Source organism: Pangasianodon hypophthalmus, chromosome 15, assembly GCF_027358585.1.
Source record: "Pangasianodon hypophthalmus isolate fPanHyp1 chromosome 15, fPanHyp1.pri, whole genome shotgun sequence".
Lineage (NCBI taxonomy): Eukaryota > Metazoa > Chordata > Actinopteri > Siluriformes > Pangasiidae > Pangasianodon > Pangasianodon hypophthalmus.
Genome location: NC_069724.1, coordinates 3555043 through 3574442, shown reverse-complemented (window position 1 = coordinate 3574442; position 19400 = coordinate 3555043). Strand labels below are relative to the sequence as shown.

At 40.2% G+C, this 19400-nt stretch overlaps 1 protein-coding gene across 3 annotated transcripts; it reads left to right on the top strand.

Moving 5' to 3' along the window:
* Nucleotides 1-1117: 1117 nt before the first annotated feature.
* On the top strand, nt 1118-19167 carry nup98 (nucleoporin 98 and 96 precursor). Of its 3 annotated transcripts, none has more exons than XM_026938531.3 (33): nt 1118-1276; nt 4129-4235; nt 4844-4939; nt 5416-5601; nt 5683-5819; nt 5918-6025; nt 6114-6291; nt 6998-7155; nt 7252-7380; nt 7532-7664; nt 7754-7846; nt 7961-8104; nt 8271-8401; nt 8576-8763; nt 8873-8992; nt 9153-9436; nt 9537-9650; nt 9737-9875; nt 10044-10221; nt 10695-10853; nt 11658-11885; nt 12093-12222; nt 13194-13611; nt 14060-14292; nt 15080-15349; nt 15468-15625; nt 15728-15868; nt 16255-16406; nt 16592-16813; nt 17595-17836; nt 18052-18206; nt 18315-18426; nt 18847-19167. In XM_026938531.3, the coding sequence occupies exons 2-33, from the start codon at nt 4157-4159 to the stop codon at nt 19047-19049; spliced, it is 5418 nt and encodes a 1805-aa protein (XP_026794332.2). In that variant the 5' UTR covers nt 1118-1276; nt 4129-4156; the 3' UTR covers nt 19050-19167. The 3 variants fall into 3 exon arrangements, with proteins under 3 accessions (XP_026794332.2, XP_026794331.2, XP_053096174.1); XM_026938530.3 differs by having other exon boundaries at nt 7252-7392; XM_053240199.1 differs by lacking the exon at nt 4844-4939 and having other exon boundaries at nt 7252-7392.
* The last annotated feature ends 233 nt before the right edge of the window (nt 19168-19400 follow it).

Sequence of the window (19400 nt, the reverse complement as noted above, 5' to 3'; positions counted from 1 at the left end):
ATGGTCAGATGTCCACAAACTTTGGCCACATAGTGTATTTTCACATGCTGTCATTTTTTGATGTGCATAATTGATTAAATTCAACATCAGTAATGATGTTAACTTTACGTAGAACTAAAAATTGTATTTATTTTTACTCATTTAGTAGTTTATTTAATAGACTTAGCCTCAGAGCTATATTTCATCTGTAGTTCCTGGGCAGGAAGTGTATAAAAGAGGGGAAAAACACGAAAGAAAAACATGTCAACATAAAATAAATTACAAATAGTATAATTAAAGCAGGAGTCAATAAATAACAGACATGAAACATAAAATATAAAACATGATCCATACAACATGCACCTAATATTAAGAGTACATTGAGATATATATTAGATGCAGATGTACAGTATTGTGTAAAAGTCTTAGCCACCCTATTTTCTTTAGTACAAACTTTGTTATAGATTTTTATTTTATGATTTCTATATTATTGATTCAGTACAAAAAACATTTTAGATTCCAAACATTACTTTTCCAGCACAAAATTAAATGTTACAGAAAGATGTTTGTATGTCAGTAAAGAAAGCAGCAGATTGTATTATGCAAGGGAGCACTTTTCAGACAAAAAAAAACATAATGAATGCTGCTGGGTTTCGCTGCAGAAATAAGAAGTGAGTCGACAGTCAAAGTCTCCAGAAGAACTGTGGCTGCTTCTGTAAGATGCTCAGTAACACTTCCAGCTCATTTTCTTATAAAACTGCACACATTATACCTGACACTACTATTTTTTTTTTAAAGTGAAGGATCATCACACCAAATATTGACTTTATTTCATTGATTACTGTTTATTGCTCTTTATAGTATTTTTTTAAAATGTAGAAACATTTAATTTTATTATTTTTGAAGGCATCTTTGCTCTACAGCATTTCTTTGCATGTGCCTAAGACTTTTGCACAGAACTGTATATAAATATATTTAGTATATACAGTGAAGGGAAATTCGCATACACATTTATTTACATTTTGTTGCATGTATTCAAACGAAACTTTATTATTTCAGAGATTTTGGAACGAAAGTGTGTGACATGAGTGTAGTGAGTCAGTGTGTCGAATCTGCGTCTCTGTTTTTATAACCACTGACGCATTTCGGCTGCGTTGTTTCCCTCCATGTAAGTTCCTTAGCGACATGTTCTTCAGATGCTCCACTGGAAAGCTGAGATCTTTTAAAACCATCCGAGACCAGAGGAACTCCTGAGCGCCTGGACACACCGTCTGAGTTTGAGACAGCAGCACTTCCGGTGAGTGTTTTCACCAGAAAGTTGGTTTATGGTCGAAATTGAATTGAATTGTCTTGTCTCGCGCACTACCACGTTAGCTATGCTATGCTATGCTATTTATCCAGCTAGCTAGCTGAGAATACGGCTAGTTAAGTTTAATTTATTGTAGATATGATTATTATATATACATATATACATACATATAAAGCGTCTAAATATAGTGAGCATATAAAATATGTACTATAAGTCATTTCTTGTTTAAAAAAAAAAAAGAAAGTAAAAGTTGTTCGGGAAAAGTTAAGATTAGCGAGCTAGGTTTAAGCTAACATCCTCTCACTGTGTTTTACACCTAGCACATGATCCCGAAGTGATAACATACTACAACATAACATAATACAACATAACAAAAGTGTTAAAATAGTAGTAATAATAATAATAAAGTTCAACTTCTCCAGCTTTAGTAGCTGTAATGTGCTTAAACTACACCTTAGCCTAGCCGGAGTTAATAGGTTTTGGTCGGTGGTTGTCAGCACACGCTAGTTTTTACAGGATAAATCCGGTTTTAAAAGCACAGAGCTACTTCATGTTTGTTTGTTTGTGTGTCGGTGACTAAAACTAATGGCATCCTGATGATTTGTGTAGCTAACACACCTACTCGAGTAGACTTGTGTAAAAACCCAGGCCCTGAACCAGCACCAGGCCTGAACTGGGCGCCAGAGGAAACTTTCCCCACCACTTGTTTCAGCTTACAGCTTTATTAAAGCTCAACATTTGATTTCCATTCTTAATATCACATGTTGTTATTATTATAGTTATGTTATATATATTATATTTTTTACCTCAGGTAACGTGCGTGTCTGCAGTCTTAGTGTAATATTTGTTGTAACTTACATGACTATAAGAGTGAAGTAGCAGCAGAGCTTTGACACAAAATATTTACAAAAATAATAAAAAGTAATCCATAAAATAAGAGGTAAAGAGTTCTTCTAAATATATACCTGAATGCAGTTGGCATTGCACATGTCATTGAAGGTGTTTTAATCATTTTTTGGGCCCTTTTGGTGTTTTATATGGACTGTAGGATATAAACTGTACAGATTAATGTACAGTTATTCTATGGCACATCATTTAGTTTCCTTCTAGAAATAAACACTTCAGTTTAGAAAATTTATCTGGTAATTCCAGATGTGGAAAAAGTGAGAGAGCTCCTTGCGATGATTTTTTTTTTTTTTTTTTTTTTTAAAGTTGCTTTACTTCATGAATGAGACATGATGAACATGAGTAGTGATGAATAAAATAACATTTCATGACCAGTTTTGAATTCTTGTTTTCAGTTATCATCCCTTTTTCCCTCCCAAGCTTTGTTCATTTGTTCATTAGATATTTCCGAAACATACAATTGCATCATTTATTATTCAACATGAATGACTATAGGAAATGTCCGAAAAAAGATTATATTTGTGTATGCATGTATATAACACACACACACACACACACACACATATATATATATATATATGTGTGTGTGTGTGTGTGTGTGTGTGTATATGTCTTATATACATACAAAAAATTTCAAGAATTTCCGTCATGGGATCAATAAAGTATATCTGTCTATCTAAAAAATAACACGTGTGTGTAAATTAGATATTTTCAGTGAAACTTGGATAGATGAAAAACATTTGAACACAACCCCAGTGTACATCATCCCAAAACCTTTTTATTTTTATTTTTTATAAACACAAATCTTGGCCTGTGTACAGTTTATCCATTACTCAGTAGTGAACAGGACCCAAGGATTAATCCCATTTCCCTTCAGTTGTGTGAATACGTATATTACACTTTTACTTTTTTTTTTTTTTTTTTTTTTTTTTTTTTTTTTTTTTTTTAAGGAAATAAGTCTTATTCTTTCTCATCCTGGTCTGAAATCTTCACAGTCTAAAAATATCATGGTATCACCATCATTAACTAACCATCTAAAAATGTATCATCATTAAATAACCATCTAAAAACACACAAGCCGAGGGTGAAAATTAAAAGAAAAATGTCTTTTGAAATCTTCACATGTCTCTTTGCACATCTTTTTCTAAGCAAACTTAAAGATTAAATCCAGTAATTGTTATTCTTTCTCAGAAAGATATCATGGAGAGACTTTTCGATAAAATCTCTTACTGTCAGTTTTTATCACGTTGTTGTTGTTATGAGCTGAACGAGAGGAAAGGTGGCGTGATGGAAAAAAAATAGATCAGGTAGACTGAGTGTTTTCATTTTTAAAGTCATACTATAACTTTAAAGTAAGTAAAGCAAAGACAGTAATAGGCCATTTTATTCCTTTTTAATTTTGTTACATTAAAAGTATTTTTATAATTAGTTCAGTATGGAGAGTATTATCAGCGTGTATGTGTGTGTTTATAATGAGCCGTGTGTTTCCCCACCAGCAGAACTGTGAAAGTTTTTATCCTGTAAAGATAATATAAATGTTGAAGTAGTGTTTTATTCAGTTATTAATAATAGCTGTTTTACAGATGAAGCAAATATGGTGGTTGTGTTTGCTTCTGTTTTTTCCCGAAGTAGACGTATTTCTCATAACTATGCTTGAAGTAAATAGCTCTAGTCATGTGACCAATTACATTACAAACACACAAAAATATTGGGACATCCAAACATGTAATTTAATACACTGATTACCTTTTAGCAGTAAATATTCTGCAAATCATTTTGAGAATTATGAACTCAAAGCAGAATTTTGGTCACAGTCGTGAACAGCGAGTCACATGCTTTAGCTAGTTGTTCTCTCAAATGAAAAATTGTAAATGAACTGCACGGTTTTTCGTTTCCATTTTAATTGATTGTATTTGTTTGTGTTTGTGTCTCAGACTTATGCAGTGTCTATAGCAGTGAAAGATGTTCAACAAGTCGTTCGGGACTCCCTTCGGGGGAGGAACAGGAGGATTTGGGACTTCATCCACGTTTGGACAACAGAGTAAGTTTTCAGGATTTCACTCATACTTGACTTTTTGACCAGTCTGATTTAAATTTGTTATTATTTTTTTTTTTTAAATCTCTCTAGTGTTACGTTGTCTGATCAAATTGTCTTCTGTAGCTGTATATAAATAAACTTGTCTATGTGCAAGGGTTAAGGCTTGTCTTTGCAATTGAGCAGTTTTAAAATGTTTTACGTTGTTTGTGTTGCCCTGTCCGTCTCTTGGCTAACACAGATGGCCGTGGCATCGTCGAGACTCGAACTTGCGATCTCCCGATGATGCCACAGCCATCCGTGGTAGCGAAGGGAACAAAATTGGCCGTGATCTATCGGTGTGAGTGATGGCATACTCTCTGTCCTCTGTCAATCACTGCGACACTAGCCAATCGTGAACATCTGTGAGCTCATGTATGCGGAAGATGGCGGATAGCGCTTTCGTCCGAGTGGGTGGGAATTGGCAAGTGACCAAATTACAGAGGGGAAAAAAGAATGTTCGTTTTCAAAACCAAACAAAACTCTCTGATCATTTTTGTTCAGTGATTGTAAGCCAGATTTCTTGTGTTGGCCAGCAGTGAGCTGAAGTGATCTCTTTTGCTTTCATTTTCCAGACACGGGGTTTGGAACAACAGGTGGTTTTGGTGCTTCTGCTTTTGGAACCACAAACAACACCGGTGGTCTCTTTGGGGCAACACAGAACAAACCTGGTATGCTAATATATACGTAAATGCTACTGTCATCTCCACATGTTGAATTTTTGAGCAATGATTTTGAACATAGTTTGCAGAATAAGTTTTTGATCTCATTTTCCAAATGTTAGCCTTTTGTTCTCGATCACTGGTGTAAATACAGTAGTGCTGTACAACACACTGTGCGGCGTTTCTTTACCGTATTTCTAAACCTGCCTGCAAATCCACAGAACAAATGCAAAGCTTTTCTTTGTTCTGGTATGCAAATTAGCAACACTGTGATCAGGTAGATAGATGGGAGTCGACTCTCATGGGTACACGATTCAACTGAATTCAACTCAGGAGTCAAACAGGTGCTGAATGAATCAGATGAGCTTCTGATGGTGCAGCTGAACATACAGTTCATTCTGCAGTCTTGAATTTCAGGAGCTGAAAGAGATGATGAACAGAACCTCTTGTATGAGTGATCTGATGTGAACTTTTGCTCCACCCAGGTGGGCTTTTTGGCTCCAGCACATTCAGTCAGCCCGTCACTTCGTCTACAAGCAGTGGATTTGGGTTCGGTGCCACAAGCGGCGGTACCTCGAACAGCCTCTTTGGAAGTACTAATACAGGAGGCGGAGGCCTTTTCTCTCAGCAAGGCAATGCATTCGGTGCCAATAAACCCGCCTCTTTTGGTAGTAAGTTCAGTTTAATTTGTTAAACAGAGGAATGTGATTTAATAAGAATATATTTTTACATTGTCAAATCTTTTTTTGCAGCGTTTGGCACTAGTACCAGCAGCGGAGGGTTGTTTGGGACAACCAACACCACCTCCAATCCTTTCGGAGGAACGTCCTCTCTGTTTGGATCCTCAGGCTTTACTGCTACCCAGCCTGGTACAACCATCAAATTTAATGTAGGTTTAATCATGTTTATTCTTCTGTATGACATTTTTTTGATTTAGTAATAAATGTATCAGTTATTAATTTTTATACATTTCTGAATTTCTTTCAGCCACCAACAGGAAGTGACACGATGGTAAAGAGCGGCGTGACGACCAGCATCAACACCAAGCACCAATGCATCACAGCCATGAAGGAGTATGAAAACAAATCTCTAGAGGTCAGAAGCAGAGGGCTTATTCCATCTAGTGTCCCAAGTGATAACTGTTTGATATGTTGAGTTTAATAATTGCGTCTCTACTTTTCAGGAGTTAAGGTTGGAGGATTACCAGGCAGGGAGGAAAGGACCCTCCAACCCAATGGCAGCCAACACAGGCGGCCTGTTCGGGGCTGCAGCCGCCGCGACTCCCAGCACTGCTACTGGCCTCTTCGGGTCCTCGGGTACCGGCTTCAGCTTCAACCAGTCCAAGCCCTCCTTCAGCGCTGGTACGTATACATATACATGTGCAAGTTTCAGAGCAGAGAGATGAGTGGAAGTGTACATTTGCATATATTTTTTGATCTACTGTTTTATCCTACTGTTTTTAAAGACTAGGCCACAATTTGTGTCAATAACTATATATAATGATTTACAGCTGAGTGCAAAACTTTGCATCCCTTTTTTCTGTGTAGGAAAATATCAATATATCATAGTTTTATAGTTTATGTAAAAAGCAGAATACATTTTTATTTGATGTTTTGCTGTGGGAAACCCGTTACCATGCAGGCTAAATATTACAGCTAATGAGTCTATTGTACGTTCAGAAGGAATAAGATTTATGGTCTGTTAAGTAACTTTGGTGGACGTCTTTAATGGTTATATATGAATCACAAAAGGAAAAAAACGATCTCTGTATAAATCACAGATATGGGTGTATCTTCATGGTGTGCATATATGGGCTATACATTTTCTAGGAACTCAATAATTTTATTAGAATATCAGGAAACGTTTCTTTGACAGGTCCTTTTAAACATCGTCTTTATTTAAAAAAAACAAAACAATTAAACTCTGCTAAAACTTGGCTTTGTTTTTTTTGGTTTCATGATATAATGGAATCTTTACCAGTGCAAATCTTTGCGCTCGACTCCATACATGTCTGTGTATCAGTGTGGCTCGAAATGAATAACAGTAACATGACTGATTGTTCCGTAGGCACAAGTGGCTTTGGGACGACCCCAGGTGGTTTATTTGGCCAGCCGTCGCAGGCTAATAGTCTCTTCAAGCCCTTCGGTCAGGCCACCACCACCCAAAACACAGGCTTCTCATTCGGAGGCACCAACACCATGGGCCAGGCCAATACCAGCAGCATGGTGAGTACTTGCAAAGCTAGCAGACTGATAGATGATAGTGCTGATATTGTTGTTGTCTTATTATCTGTGGCCTGTTCTCTCATTCTCTGTGATCAGGGTCTGTTTGGGAACACGGCTGCCTCACAGGCCGGAGGTCTGTTTGGAAACACGGCTAACACCAGCACAGCCACTGGCTTCGGCACGGGCACTGGACTCTTTGGGCAGCCCAATGCCGGCTTTGGGAATGTGGGTACACAGGTGACTTGTGGAAAAACTCAGACTTTCATCAATTTTTGTCCATATGAGTGACATTTCAGTAGTCTCTTTTTGTAATTAGGTTAATTGTATATCATTATTGATGTTTTTTGTTAATAGAATAAATTTTTTATTCTTACAGAATCTGTTCGGTAACAAGCCTGCTGGTTTTGGCACCACCACCACGAGCGCTCCCTCCTTTGGCACAGGCACTGGCCTGTTTGGCAACAAACCCACACTCACTTTGGGGACAAACACAAACACCTCCACCTTTGGTGAGTGCGGGAATTTATTTGTAGTCTGTTTATAATGTAGTGGTTTGATTTTATAACAGCTAAAGGCAACTTTTAAATATGTCTCTAAGGGTTTGGAGCCAATCCTGCTGGAGGCAGTCTGTTTGGAAACAAACCTGCCACTGGTACACTAGGAACAGGTCTCGGAGCAGGTTTTGGAGCAGGTATAATCTACGTCATTTAAGAGATGAGTTGTGCATAAGTAATGTTTTAGACTCTTGTGGAAATGTGTCTTCTTGTCTTTGTATTGAGAGTAACCTCATACCTCATCCTTTCAGGTGTAGGTACAGGGCCGTCATCTCTGTTTGGAAATACCCAGAACAAGATAGGCTCCACTCTGGGGACAGTGGGAACGTTTGGGGGTACTAGTTTCAACACAGGAGCCAGCACGCTGAACTTCGGAGCACCGCAGCAACCTGTTGGTGAGCACTACTTTTATAAAAAAAAAAAAAAAACTTTTAAGAGCCAGGATATTAAAAAGAAACTGTTGCCTGGATGTGACTAGGCTAGTGTATGTAGATTGTGGATACATAAGGATAGTACATTTTAGGTTAGAAGATTGCTAAACCTTCATGTTTGCTCTTTCAGCCCTGACAGATCCCAACGCTGCAGCCCAGCAAGCAGTGCTACAGCAGCAGCTCAATGCGCTTAACTATTCACCTTTCGGAGATTCGCCCCTTTTTAGAAACCCGCTCTCTGACCCCAAGAAGAAAGAGGAGGTAAGCGACCTTGTGGAAGGCTCTTCTCCAGTTTTTACCACTTTTTACTTAGTTATTGAGGCTCTGATTAAGAAGAGAATGTCTTGGATGATTGGAGATTTATAAGAATATAGTTTTAACATTAAATCTCCTCTTCAAAACTATTGGTTTCTTGGATATTTTCACTTTAATTAGCGCCTGAAGCCTACAAATCCAGCTGCCCAGAAAGCCCTGACGACCCCTACACACTACAAGCTCACCCCTCGTCCTGCCACGCGTTTGCGTCCCAAGGCCCTCACCTCGTCAGGTTCAGGGAAATCTCAGCTTTTCGATGGGCTAGACGACGATGAACCTTCTCTCACCAACGGAGCTTTTATGCCCAGGTAATTGACACTTAGTCCAAGACATGCTTTTTAAATATGCTTGTGTTACTGTCTAGAATGCCATAATGGCTTGGGAGAGTTGAAGTGTTTACACTTGATCTGTTTCTAGGAGGAGCATAAAGAAGCTTGTGCTGAAGAACTTGAATGGAAGCAGTCTGTACAACAGCCCACTGAACAGGGAGGCTGATGACTTGAACTCGCCATCAGAATACCCTCAGAACGGCCTCAGGTCAGATTTTATATCAGTATTTTATGACTTTTTTTTTGCCCTTTTATAGATTACTGCCATGCTGTATGTATGGCATACCCCTAACGTTAGTTGTGCACTTTAACTATGTGGTGTAGCACTGCCAGGAAAATCCTCAGTAACATTTCAAATCTGTCTCCAGTCTGAGAGCGGATGCAGAAGAAACCCAAGATATAGAGGCGGAAGGAGGAGCAGAAGATGATCTGCAAGTCTCCAAGTTCTACACCAACCCCATCGCTAAGCCCATCCCACACAACCAGCCCAGTCCCTCGCTTCAAGACACCATCAGCGAGCTGAACATGAGGAGAGCCGTCAGTGCCCGCAATGGCCTGGACCTGAGCAGTGAGGAGATCTCTTTGGGAGACGAGAGTGTTCAGGAAGAGAGAGACGAGGAGCTGGAGGCACAGAAACCTCCTCACCCAGCCGGTAGGTGGTGGCCGTAGTCTTCTAAGTCTTTTATTCCATGATGTTAATCTGGAGAACCATCACGGATCCATGGTTGACTTTTCTCCTTTCATGTCTGCAGGTATCGTCCTCACTCGGGTGGGCTACTACACCATCCCTTCCATGGAGGAGTTGGGGAAGATGCTGAATGAAAACGGGGAGTGTATTGTCGAGAACTTCACAGTCGGAAGGAAAGGTATACTTCACGTTAACATCACGACTCCTAAAATGTTCATTTTACAATAAAGATAAATGTTAAGTAACCGTGAACATATTTTCCAGGCTATGGGTCAGTTTTCTTCCCTGGTGAAGTGAATTTGACAAACCTGAATCTTGATGAAATCGTGCACTTGAGACGAAAGGAAATAATCGTCTACCCTGATGACAAAGATAAGCCTTCTGTAGGAGAGGGCCTCAACAGGTTAGCAGCACCATCTCCCGTATTACTGATACTTTTTTCTTTTTCTCGCATTGACCGTTTGGAATTTGAATGGGTGTTGATCATTTTGTGGTCTACCCTCTTTTATTTCTTTTTTTTTTTTCTTATTTTCTTTAACATAACAACATGCATATTAAATCTTGTTTACAGACGAGCAGAAGTGACCCTTGATGGCGTTTGGCCCAACGACAAAACCACCTGCACTCAGATCAAAAGTCCTCAGCGTCTGAGTGAGATGCACTACGAGGAACGTCTGGAGAACGCCTCACGCAAACAAGGTGCTCGCTTCCTGGAGTACAGACCAGAGACCGGCTCCTGGGTGTTTGAGGTACGAGCCCAATTTTTTTGTTTTTGGTTATTGCTTGAAAAGTATTAGGAATTGCGAGATTATATAGTCCTTGTTTTCTTTTTTTCTTTTTTTTTTTTTTCCCCCTCCCCCAAATCATAATTGTAATTATGTAATGTTACTGCTTTTGTATATTTGAGTCCTGAGCTGACGGTGAGGTTAGATATTTATATTTATTCTTGTAAATTGCACAGATTATGAAGGCATCCCTGTTTGCGGGTGATTTTTATTTTTTATTATTATTTTTTTTTTCTTCTTGAGTTATCTCTTTTTTTTTTTCGCCCCCAAATCATAATTGTTTGAGTTGATCGTTGTTGTCTGTGTTGTGTTCACTAGGTGTATTTGGTGTTTCCTGACTTGCTTTGGAAATAAATTGTCACACTTCATTTATTTGCCTCTGGTTACAGGTTTGTAGGTTTGTATTGAATTGAGTTTTAATCCTGTCTCTTCTCCAGGTGGCACACTTTTCCAAGTATGGCCTGCAAGACTCCGATGAGGAAGACGACGTTCCCCCGGCTAAAACCGAGACGAAGAAGATGAAAACCGCCATCCCGGCCGGACTACAACAAATTCCACTGACCCAGCAGCATCAGCAGATGGCGCCACAAGCTCAGGTAGACTGAGGAACACGCTGCGACAGACACACACTGAGTTCATCTGTACCTCTGCCTCCTGTGCTGCTGATGCTGATAACTAAATCCAGGCTGTTCTAGCTGATGTCTATCCATGATTATTAATAACATTTTATAGTCATAGTTTATCACTGTAACATAACTAAACATCTTTATAGTGGCTTGGCCTGTGTGCTGTGCAGAGCATAATCGGTTTGCAGTTATGAATATACTTAGAAGCACAGTCATGGAGTTATCAGAAGACATTAAATAATGTATTTGTCTAACCTTTTTAAAAACATTGGATGTTTTTGATGGCTTGTGAGTCCCATGATCTGATGAATGTATGTGAAAGCAATTTTGTTGCATGACTGTTTGAGTTGCATAAGAGATTTAGAAGTGCTAATGTGATGTTTATTAATTCAAGGATTTTTTTTTTTTTTTTTTTGCAAATGAATTGCAGTGATTGTGATGGCTAATTCCTAAACACCCTCCAATTTCAGTGGTTTAAAATTTGAATGGAGGGCAAAGATTGTGCACAATTAATTTTGTTATGTATCCTAAGAGAAATAAAATTGCTATATTATTTGGCAATGCAATAGTATAAAAGTGTCTTTTATTTATTTATTTATTTATTTATGTATTTATTTATTAATTAATTAATTATTTTTGTGGTAGAGGAATATCCCTGTGTGTAACATGTTGAATGTTTAGTTATTGATTTGTCTATAATTTAGCCTGGCTCTGTAGAATGTACATTTGTATAAATACATACATCTCACAGTCTGTCTTTGCACATACGTGTAGAGTACGGCAGTACTGGAGCTTCTGAGCCGCGTGTCGGAGCTGGACAGTGACATGGCGGATATTACCCAGGAGCCTCCAGCAGATGGAGTGTTGTGTGAGGAGGAGGACAGCGTGCTGGAGGATGACACCAGGATGGCCCTAAGAGCAGCAACCCCTGCTGAGCCAGAGCCCATCTCTGCCTCCAGTCAGATCGCCTCCTCGTTAGGAATCAACCCGCACACTCTTCAGGTTTTAGCAGTGTTCACATGACACCGTTACACTGCATAGACTCTGTATACTCAAAAAAACGTCTGCTTAATTTTCAACCATCCATTTTAAGTCCATCCATAGGGCTTCACCTGTAATGCTACTGCTTTTGTATATTTAAGTCCTGAGCTGACGGTGGAGTTAGATATTTAATGTTCCTTCTACATTTCATTCTTGTGAATTGCACAGATTATGAAGGCATCCCTGTTTGCGGGTGATGACGACTGCGACCTCTTTCACGAGCAGCTCCCTCCGAAACTCTTGGAGGAGGTGTCGTCTCCCCGGCTTATACTTGGTAACTCCCAGGCCAGGCTATCAGGTTAGCAAATTTCGGCACCAACACACCATCACTACTGACATGGTTTATATAGATGCAGTGAACACTAAGGGCAGTTCCTTACTTACTTCCTCACGCAAAACTGAAAAAAAAAAAAAAAACAATTACTTGCTCAAATAGGAATCACTGCAACCTGAGGTTCTACTTTGTTTTCTGTCAACTTGACACACATTGGATTGGCCATGTGCTAATAGTAACCCTGTGGTCACAGTAGCAAGCGTCAGTGCGACCAGTCATTTGCCGTGTATGTGCGTGACACGGAGCCATGTTTTCAGCAACAGTGGCAAGCAATGCCACAATAAGTGACATTTGAATTAAGATTTATCAGTTCTGTGCAAATTAGATATGATGTTGCAAATCCAAACAATTAATTAACAATTAAACTGCGTATGGTCCAATGTTTAAGTTCCTCACACAGAACTTTAGTTCCTTTATAACCATGGTTTCATCTTATTCTTCTTAGAAGATCCGTTATTAAATTCATATAGAGAAGATACAAAGAAAAATAAAGCTTGGTAAGAAGGTAGCAGAGATTGCTGGTCTCTCTGGTGAGTACATGTGGCTAGTAGAGTTAACTAACTTGTTAGTTGGCTAATCTGCCAATTAAGCTAGTATGATGCCTAGCGTGTAACCTATCAGTCAAACAACCCATTTTCACACAGGTGAGTGCATTATTTAGTGCATTATATTGCATATCTGCTTGTTACATGTTGCACACTGTGTAATACTGTATGTGTAACCAATCAGCAACTAGTAGTATAGAAACTAGTTAGCCTTTCTGTCTTTAGCAGATACCCAAAATATGTGGCCAATTCAAGAAGCACAGTTAAAGTGTAACTGTAACTCTTGTTTCACACCTTTGCAGTGGAAGAAACCCATCATTAATTATTTTTGTTGTATTAGTAGATGTTACTGGCGTGTCACTAAAATGAATTATTCTTTTTCCTTGGAAGTCGGTGGTCTTCTGCAGAGCAAGTTCACCTCAGGTGGAGGGCTGTTTTCACACCTGCCAGAGGTTCCTTTTGGAGTGATCTCTCAGAAGCTGAGTAAGCCAGCAGTACCAGAAGCCCCATGGCCCTCACTGGGCACCTCCATTATTTTGCCTCCTCCTGTTCCTGAGGTCACGCTGAGGACTGTGGGAGCACGCAGACTGGGGGGTCCCGTGCCTCTTGATAACTCGGTCACTCTGGGAAAAGGCCGTCTGCTGATGGACGCAGCGCTGTACATGGGCCGCTCATTCAGGGTGGGATGGGGGCCTAACTGGACGCTCGTGCATTGTGGGAATCCACTTAGCTCATCTGCAGAGTCAAAGGATCAGTCTAAAGACGCCATGGGCTTCGGCTTCTTGCCCAGACCTACCAAGACCCGGCAGTGAGTTGAGCAGAAGACGTGAATGAATATTAATCAAATTTACTAAGCTGTTTAAAGTTTGGTTTAACTTTAATTTGATTGAGCTTGTTTTAAAGAAACTTTAGCACAAGAACTTGGTGTTCTGGGAATTCCTTTTAAAGCCACTGTCGACTTATTTTCATGATTAGCCTCTTACTACGAACACTAGCATCTGTGGTAAATTTATAAACCCTTAGTTTGGTGAGACAGTTCTGACTGCATGATAAATTGAAGTGTTTGCAGTCTAAATATAATTAAATTTGACATAAATGAATCTATTATTTAATAAATGCTTATTAAGAGACAAATGGTTTCAAAGGATAACTAATTCTCCAGTGGTTAATCATATTAATGCAAGATTAATAAGCCTTGTGTTTTGATAAATAGGTAGTCTGAATTTTTATTCATTTTCTCACAATGTTTGCTGCAGGATCACTGAAAGCCCCTTTAAAGTACACGTGGAGCAGGTGGTGGGAATGGAGCCCAAGGAGACGGCAGAGAGCCTGGCTGTGTACCACCAGCCGCTTGAGATCGGGCTCAAGCACAGCACGATCAGCACTGATGATGTCTGCCCCTTCATCCAGCCAGAGAAAGGAGTCAACGCTCTGCACGATTACGCCAAGTGGATCGTGGAGGTCCTCAAGAAGGCAGGAGCTGGAGACGGTAGGATGATCTCCTGCAGCTCAGAATACTAACTAGTAATAAGAGAAGCAGTGTACATGCTGTGTAGTAGTCTATTTAAAATCTGACTAATGGATCAGTTAGAAAAAAAATTGTCCAGACCCAGATCAGGATCGAGTAAACTGACTGAGGCCAGTTGGAAACAAAATTCTATTCCAGTTGGTAATCTATTTAAAAAGCTTTTAAATATAAGAAGAAAACCACAGAAGGGTAATGTAGTTTAATGCGTCCATTTGGAGGACCTTACTGAGAACAACAGTTCAACATGCTGAGTATGTGTGTCTCTCTCTGCATCCTCACAGCCTGGCCACTCCCTCCTCCTCACTGTTGAAATTAACAATTAAAACTGTTTCTGGTTTATTATTACAACTTTCATTAGCCTTCATTTAATTTGGAGCCCAAATTTCCATTTTGTGAGAATTTTGGTTCCTTAAAATGGCCAAAAATATTTTAAAGCCCCTGCATTATGGTATAACAATGCCTCTCCACAACTTTACATTTTATATTAGTTTTGTTTGGATTACATGCAACATATGTAAACAGATTTTCTACAAAGTCTAGAGTTTTAGGAACGTTTGGATTTTGCAGTCAGAGTGAAGTCATTTGGATTGACAGATCTTAGCATGTAAACTGACCAGTGCCTCTTACAATGGTCTCAATCAGCTGTAGCTGCAGACTAGATTTTTACTTTTGCATGCAATGCACTTTACTAACAGAGTAGAACTGGAAGCTTTGGTTATATTGTGAGTCCTCCTGTTGTTTCCATCAGTTGTACTTGGTCACTGGCAGCAAGTGTGGACTCTGTGTGAGGCTCTTTGGGGAAGGCTTGGAGATCAGGACTTGGAGGCAGAGGGTGGCGGAGATTATCGAGAGCAACATGCGAGAAGGCGCACTTTCTCCCGCTGGCTATCTGAGAGCGCTGCCCAACGCATCCAGGAGGAAGTGTGCCAGAGTCAGACACAGCACCATGTCGATGCCATCTTCAGCTACCTGACCGGCCACTGCATCAGTGAGGCTTGTAGATTGGCCCAGAAAAACGGTGAGGAAAAAACACCCTCAGCACATCATTGAACCTGTCCTACCACTTCTTGAGTTTAGTTTAGTTTAGTAATTTGCTGTTTGTGTGTCTGTGTGTGTCTGTCTGTGTGTGTGTGTAGGAGACCATCGTCTGTCCCTGCTGCTGTCCCAGGCCGTGGGCTCTCAGTTCAGCAGAGATCTTTTGGCTCTACAGTTAGCAGACTGGAACAGAATGCAGACAGACTCTTTCATTCAGGAGGAGAGATTGCACATTTTCGCCCTACTTGCAGGCAAACCGGTAAGACTATAGTGTGTGTGTGTGTGTGTGTGTGTGTGTGTGTTTTAGGTATTTAGTTGGTTTTTATACACTGATGTGAGTTTGTTCAATCTCTTGTCTCAGGTTTGGGAGACAACAGGCTGCTGCATAAATGTGTGCTCTGAGCTCGACTGGAAACGCTGTTTGGCTGTGCATCTGTGGTACATGCTGCCTCCCACAGCCTCTGTAGCAGACGCTCTCGCCAAATACGAAGCTGCCTTTCAGGTACGAAGATTAAGATTAGTGCCAAACCTTTTAATACATGCTTTTTTCCTAAAATATTTAAATTCCATCCTGTTAAGAAGAGGAGTTTGTAGGCTTGGGAGAAATGGAGACAAATTCAGGATTGACTGTTTGACTAAAGTGCTATTTGAATAAAGTTTAAAAAAAAAAAAACTCAACACGTTTGCCATAAACCATACTCTTAAAATGCCAGGATTAGTCACTGTACATGATATGTATATCGGAAGAATCCTGTTGACTTCTTTATCGTCTGAATATTATCAAACAGATTTTTTTTCCTAAACCTTTCCTTTTTTTTTTTTTTAAAAAAAAAAAAAAAAAAAAAAACTAATCCATGTTGTTTCAACAAATCCAAATCCAAATATCAGGGTCCAGAAGAGGGAAGAAAATATGCCTGTGCTCCTCTCCCTCCCTATATGGATGATGTAGAACAGGAAGCTTTGGAAGAGATGGAGGATACAGAATTTAAAAAACCCCTCTATGACATCTGTTTCCATCTGCTCAAACTTTACAGTGACAAGTAAGTAGAAATGCTTTTCCAAACCTTTAGAGATGTGTCTGTATAGGTGAAGCGTGCCTACACATTTTTTTTGGCGAAACCCTAAATAACAGTGTTTTTCAGTACAGACATTTCTTCAGAAATGGTCAGGTCTGTTCTGTAATGAATATTATGTTCTGTTATTTCTCCAACATTGATTTGTTCAGGCACTACAGCCTGCAGCAGCTGCTGGACCCCACTACAGTGACGGCAGAGCAGCTAGACTACAGGCTAAGTTGGCACCTGTGGAATGTGCTACAGGCCCTGAATTACACCCACCTGTCAGTGCCACGCCAGAGTCTCCTACACGCTAGCTACGCTGCCCAGCTCGAGAGCGCTGGCCTCTGGGAGATGGCAGTTTTTGTTTTGCTGCACATCCCTGACTCATTGTGAGTAACCTGGCTTTAATTTCAGCAAGTTGTATTTGCCTAGTTATTCGACCTGTTGCTGTTAAGGCGTGGTAATATAGAAGGCCTCTCGCGGCCTCTGCGTATTTTATACGGAGACGACGTTCAGCCGACAAACATGGTGTAACTGAGGAGCAACTGGCTTCGCTTGCCGTGTTTTGCACATGGCAGCGGGGGAAGCTCTGAACCTGCTACTCAACAAAGCCTGTGATTGGTTGTTACAGACAATCTGTTCACTGGTCAATTCATTTCAAGTATCACACTAAACTCTCCATCCTCAACCCTTGATTGATTTAATAGTTTCACGTACCACCTGCATCTTAATTCTTTTTTCTCCTTTCTCTTTGTAAATGTGGAATAAGCAGTTCTTCCTCTTCACGTTCTATCATTTGTTTATGTACATCCATCGCCTTTGTCGTCATAGTTTCTCCCGCTGACCATTTGCAGTGGACAATCTTCCTGTAGTCATGGAAATTCATGACATTTTTAATTGCGCAGTACATCTGCAGTACTGGAGCTTATATAAACTTGTAAGCATGAAGAGCTTCTTGCTATAGTCTTCTCAGTTCAAATGAATCCAGCTTAAAATGTATAATTAAAAATTCATGTTCACTTCATAAACAAATTTGTTCTGAGGATGGCTCTATCATAGAGGTAAATGTGAGTGATGTTAAACTGCCTAATGCTAGCATTAACTTGTTCATTCATAGTGACAGATCTGTGTGTTTGCTGAGCATTGTTGTGTCTGTAAACGGATGTGTAGGCTTCGAGAGCATGCTGTGCGGGAGATCCTGAACCAGCACTGCGCCCTGGAGGAGACTCAGGAGTCTGCAGAGAAGGAACACTTCCTCACTGACAAGCTGCTCATCCCCATGCAGTGGATTCATGAAGCCAAGGCCACCCGGGCGCGCAGGGACGGAGACAGGCACCGCGAAGCACTGCACCTCTACAGGGCTGGACACTGGAACCACTGCCACCGGCTTATCATCCAAAACCTGGCTTCAGGTTTGTGCACAAATATGCGAAGCAGTAGTAATAGTAATTTAGATGCCTAGACTTTAAAAATAATACACCGCTCATTTCGAGGGGTTTTAACGTTCGGGACCATCCAGTATATCCATAACTTACTTCTACTTGATACTTGATAACTCTCACACAAGAGCTGTGGTCTTTAGCTGTAATCTAAAATATCCTCATTTGTTGTTTCTGTGCTCTTCAAGACTGCATCATTAATGATAATCATGAGTATCTGAAGGAGTTTCTGGAAGGCTTGGCAGTGCCTGAGCGCAGCGTGCAGATACAGGACTGGGACACATCTGGACGTGTCTATCTGGACTACATCCGCGTTATTCAGACCCTAAAAGCCATTCAGCAGGTACATCGCAGCTCTGAACAAGGGTTAATCTACTAAAATATTGACCCAGTTATTAGTGTTAGGTTCTTGCTGTCATTTTGAACATTGCTTATTTAAAAATCTGTTTAGATGGACAGCCCAGGATATGAGCTGGAGCGGCTACACACCGACGTGACATCCCTGTGCAGCAGGATTGAACTCCTTCCCTGTTTCAAAGCCAAAGACAGACTGGCCCAGTCAGGTCAGTGGTTTGTTTGTGTGTGCGTGTGTGCGTGTGTGCGTGCGTGCGTGCGTGTGTGCGTGTGTGCGTGTGTGTGTGTGTGTGTGTGTGTGTGTGTAATATAATTTTTATATATATGTGTGTGTGTGTGTATGTGTGTAAATTGTATATATGTATGTGTGTGTACACACACAATATATACACACGTACATGCATACATAGAGACACACATGCAAAGGTTTCAATCACAGACAAGTGCATTGTGAAAGAACTATACTGAAAATAGTCCGCCTCACTGCTACACATTATTCCTTCTGGGAGTTGGCCAGTCTGAATATATATATATATATATTTTTTTCCTCCAAAATTTAAATTCTATAACCTTTTTCTAAAAGAAATGTGTATTACGGTGACAGTTTGCTTGTTCTGGTTCACGTACAGAAATGGCCAAACGTCTGGCTAACATCCTGCGTGCGGTGCTAAGCCTTCAGCAGGGTGGAGAGGGCACGCCGGATCCTCGTCACATCCCCCTGTGCCATCTCGCACCTCACATCGGACGCTTACCCATGCCCGAGGACTACGCTCTGGAAGAACTTCGCAGCCTCACCCAGTCTTACCTACGTGAATATGTTGTTAGTCACTGAGAATAGTGACCACTTACAGAACTTCAGGGCTTTCTCGACACTCTGTCTTTGAGCGCTCTAGTTTTCACCTCTTGTCAAAACATAATGTCTCATAACACATAAACATGTTCATTCATGAGTCATTTTTGTGTCTGATTTGTATGCTTAGATATGGGTGAGTGCTTTTTCCTGATTATTATTGCATTTTGAGGACACTTACATGCATGTTAGTGTTATTTTTCTCGCTCCCGGTGGAGTGCTTGCTAAACCGGCGATCAGTAAAGAGAGAATACCCATTGCGTTGGCTGTCATCACCAGCTTTTCTACAATATCCTTTGCTATTAAACACAATCCACCTATAGTTTAGATTAT

Excerpts from the sequence above, each read along its gene's own strand:
- nup98 (XM_026938530.3), top strand. The coding sequence starts at position 4,157 with ATGTTCAACAAGTCGTTCGGGACTCCCTTCGGGGGAGGAACAGGAGGA. Across the intron at positions 4,236-4,843 it reads ATCCACGTTTGGACAACAGA|ACACGGGGTTTGGAACAACA; the intron begins GTAAGTTTTCAG and ends TTCATTTTCCAG. Across the intron at positions 8,993-9,152 it reads TACCCTCAGAACGGCCTCAG|TCTGAGAGCGGATGCAGAAG; the intron begins GTCAGATTTTAT and ends ATCTGTCTCCAG.